This window comes from Salvia hispanica, chromosome 3, assembly GCF_023119035.1.
Source record: "Salvia hispanica cultivar TCC Black 2014 chromosome 3, UniMelb_Shisp_WGS_1.0, whole genome shotgun sequence".
In the NCBI taxonomy this organism is placed as follows: Eukaryota; Viridiplantae; Streptophyta; class Magnoliopsida; order Lamiales; family Lamiaceae; genus Salvia; species Salvia hispanica.
The window spans coordinates 40,686,989-40,689,853 of NC_062967.1; the positions used below are offsets into that span (position 1 = coordinate 40,686,989).

General features: G+C 38.8%; 1 protein-coding gene across 1 annotated transcript; it reads left to right on the top strand.

Annotated features, from left to right (window-relative positions):
• The first annotated feature begins 1,636 nt into the window (after positions 1 to 1,636).
• On the top strand, positions 1,637 to 2,643 carry LOC125213113 (ethylene-responsive transcription factor ERF017-like). Its single transcript, XM_048113479.1, has one exon. It carries the CDS (start codon positions 1,677 to 1,679, stop codon positions 2,265 to 2,267), a length of 591 nt encoding a protein of 196 aa, XP_047969436.1. The 5' UTR covers positions 1,637 to 1,676; the 3' UTR covers positions 2,268 to 2,643.
• The last annotated feature ends 222 nt before the right edge of the window (positions 2,644 to 2,865 follow it).

Sequence of the window (2,865 nt, forward strand, 5' to 3'; positions counted from 1 at the left end):
TTGTCCCACCTAAGATGACCCATTACTTAAAATGGAAACACCTTTATCTCTATTTTATTCTCTCTCTCTTACTTTACTCTCTCCCTTCAACACACAGAATAAAGTTGCATAAAATCTCGTGCCGCTCAAGAAAGGGGTCATCTTCCTTAGGACGGAGGGAGTAATAGGGTTTCATCTTCCACTAACTCATTGCACTCACATTCATCTAAAACTAATATATACAAGTGAAACCGTTATTCCACTAACTTTTTTCCATCCACTTTTCTTAATATTTATTAAAACACGTGCCGCCAAGAAATGAGACTCCTAATAGCGGACGAAGGGAGTACAAATTAGTGGATGTGAATTGAATGAGAGTAAAATAGTACTCCCTTCTTCTTATAATAAGAGTTACATTTTGTCATTTCAGTCCGTCCCACAATAAAAATCACATTATATTTTTATCATCAATGGTAAGTAGGTTTCACGCCCACTAACTTATTTCACTCACATTTTATTATAAAATCAATATAAAAAGTGGGTCTCATATTGCACAAACTTTTCAATCCACTATTCTTTGTATTTCGTAAAATTCGTGCTCATAACAAATGTGACTCATGTTATGAGACGGAGGGAATAAGTAAGAAAACAATAACATTTTTTTTATGAAGTCTAGCTTGGCCGACCAATATTACGATACCTAATTTCTAGACACAAGGTTGTTTTGTTTCTATATAACTTACCACCATTAATTCACAAATTAATACTTAGTTCTTTTTTTTTCTTTGTCAACTATTATCTTCTTGTTCATAAATAGCATCATTCATTACTTGTGAAAAAACTTGCTAAAATATCCATTTAGTGTCGGCCAAACTATCGTCATTTTGTTTGTGTCTGATTCGCAATTTCGGCAACAACAAATTGGTATGTTTTTGTCTTACTTCATTTTTTCAGATAAAATAAAACAAAAACTAAACACTGAAAATTGTTTAGCTTAACTTAGAAACTATACAATAAATAATAATTAATCAATGTAGACATATAACTTAATACTAATTCGGTAGTAAAATTAGTACTTGTTCATGAATCTATACAATAATACTGAAATTAATCCAAAAAAAAAAAAAAAAACCGAAAAAGGCATCACTGGTGGGGGCTGAAAAAATGAAAATATTTTACATGTTTGTACGTACGATACTCAATGATTGAGTATGCTGAATAAATTCGAAGCAGACCCTTTCTCTGGATGAAAAAATTAATATTATTTGTAAGTCAAAGAAAATAAAAAATTCCCAAATCCTAAAAGGTGTGAACAATATGATCCCACATCAGCTCCTCAACGGATAATTTTATAATAAAAATATTACAATATATACACATAGGCTATATATAAAGCACGTGCAAATTAGGTAATGACCCTACCACGCGTTGTCACGTCTGGCTCCATGATTTTAGTTTGACCCCACACCCGGACCCGACCCGGCCCGATTAACCCTACGCTAAATTTACGCTTATTGGACTTTCCGATTCAACGCGCTGTGACTCGAACCAGAAATTCTACTTCAACCAGCCATGCTCTGGATCTCCCCTTTTTGGTCTGTGCCCTTTCCATATATATACACACCCAATCATGCTCTCAATTCCTCAGCCGCCAAAATCCAATTCATGCATGCAATTGCAATTGCAATTGACTAAAAATGTACAATCCCTCCTCTTCCGCTTCCTTCTCCTCGGGCTCTGCCGCAGCAGAGCCCAAGTACAAGGGCGTCCGGAAGCGGAAGTGGGGGAAATATGTGACCGAGATACGCCTCCCCAACAGCCGGGAGCGCATCTGGCTCGGCTCCTACGACACCGCCGAGAAGGCGGCTCGCGCCTTCGACGCCGCCATCTTCTGCCTCCGCGGCCCCACCGCCAAGCTCAATTTCCCCGCCGACCCCCCCAACATCTCCGGCTGGCAGGGCCTCAACCCCGCCGAGATACAGGCCGTGGCGCAGCACTACGGCAACACCTACTCCTGCAGCCAGCCTCCTCCGCCGCCGCCGCCGCCGGTTGAATTGGATGACACCTCACCCTCGTCGAATTCCGAGGGGATGAATTCCATCGATTGGTCGTTCCTCGACGTGCTGGATTCAGGGAATGCAGGCCGTGTCACGGACTTCGACCTTTTTCACGAGCCCGGTGACATGTACATGCCCCCGAATCTGCCCGAGAGAGGCGCCGATGACGAATACGGCTATGACACGGGGACTAGTGGTAGTGTGACATCCTCGTTTCTCTGGAATTTCTAATCAGGGAAAAATCAAGTAAGTATTTAAACACGAATTCCATCAGTAAGACGTTTCTTCTCCAACTAATAAGTCGGAATTACGACCTACTATATGAGTGTGTAATTTTTAGAAAATGAATACACCCACGCTTTCCGTTTATACATATATAGTAGTACTACTATATATATTTTTTGCCGGGAAGTCAATTTGGGATTAGTTTATGGAGGAAATGGATAGAATATTAACCATTTATGGTTTGTTTAAGGTAGTAAGTACCATTTCACTCTATAATCTATGTTCCCGGATTGGTATATCTTTTTTTATAGTGGCTGAGTGTTTGTAAGATCAGAGTATACTGTAATATATATAAAAATAAAATTAGCTTGTCTCCTTCGAATTTTTTTTTTTGAATTGTTCCACTGTTATTATTAGTTGAAGTGTCTGCAACACAAAAGAGTCATATAAAAAGTTCCAAATGATGATGAGATCCATACCATGCTAAAACATAGCTACATCGAACATTACCTATAATAATGTCAAATTATGCTCTCTATTAAAGGTGAGTATATTGATGCAAACCAATCAAATTCTAGGAAAAAGTTCAGTTCTTAAGTTTTAA

What these genes read in the sequence shown, in the direction of transcription:
- LOC125213113 (XM_048113479.1), top strand. Translation starts at nt 1,677, where the DNA reads ATGTACAATCCCTCCTCTTCCGCTTCCTTCTCCTCGGGCTCTGCCGCA.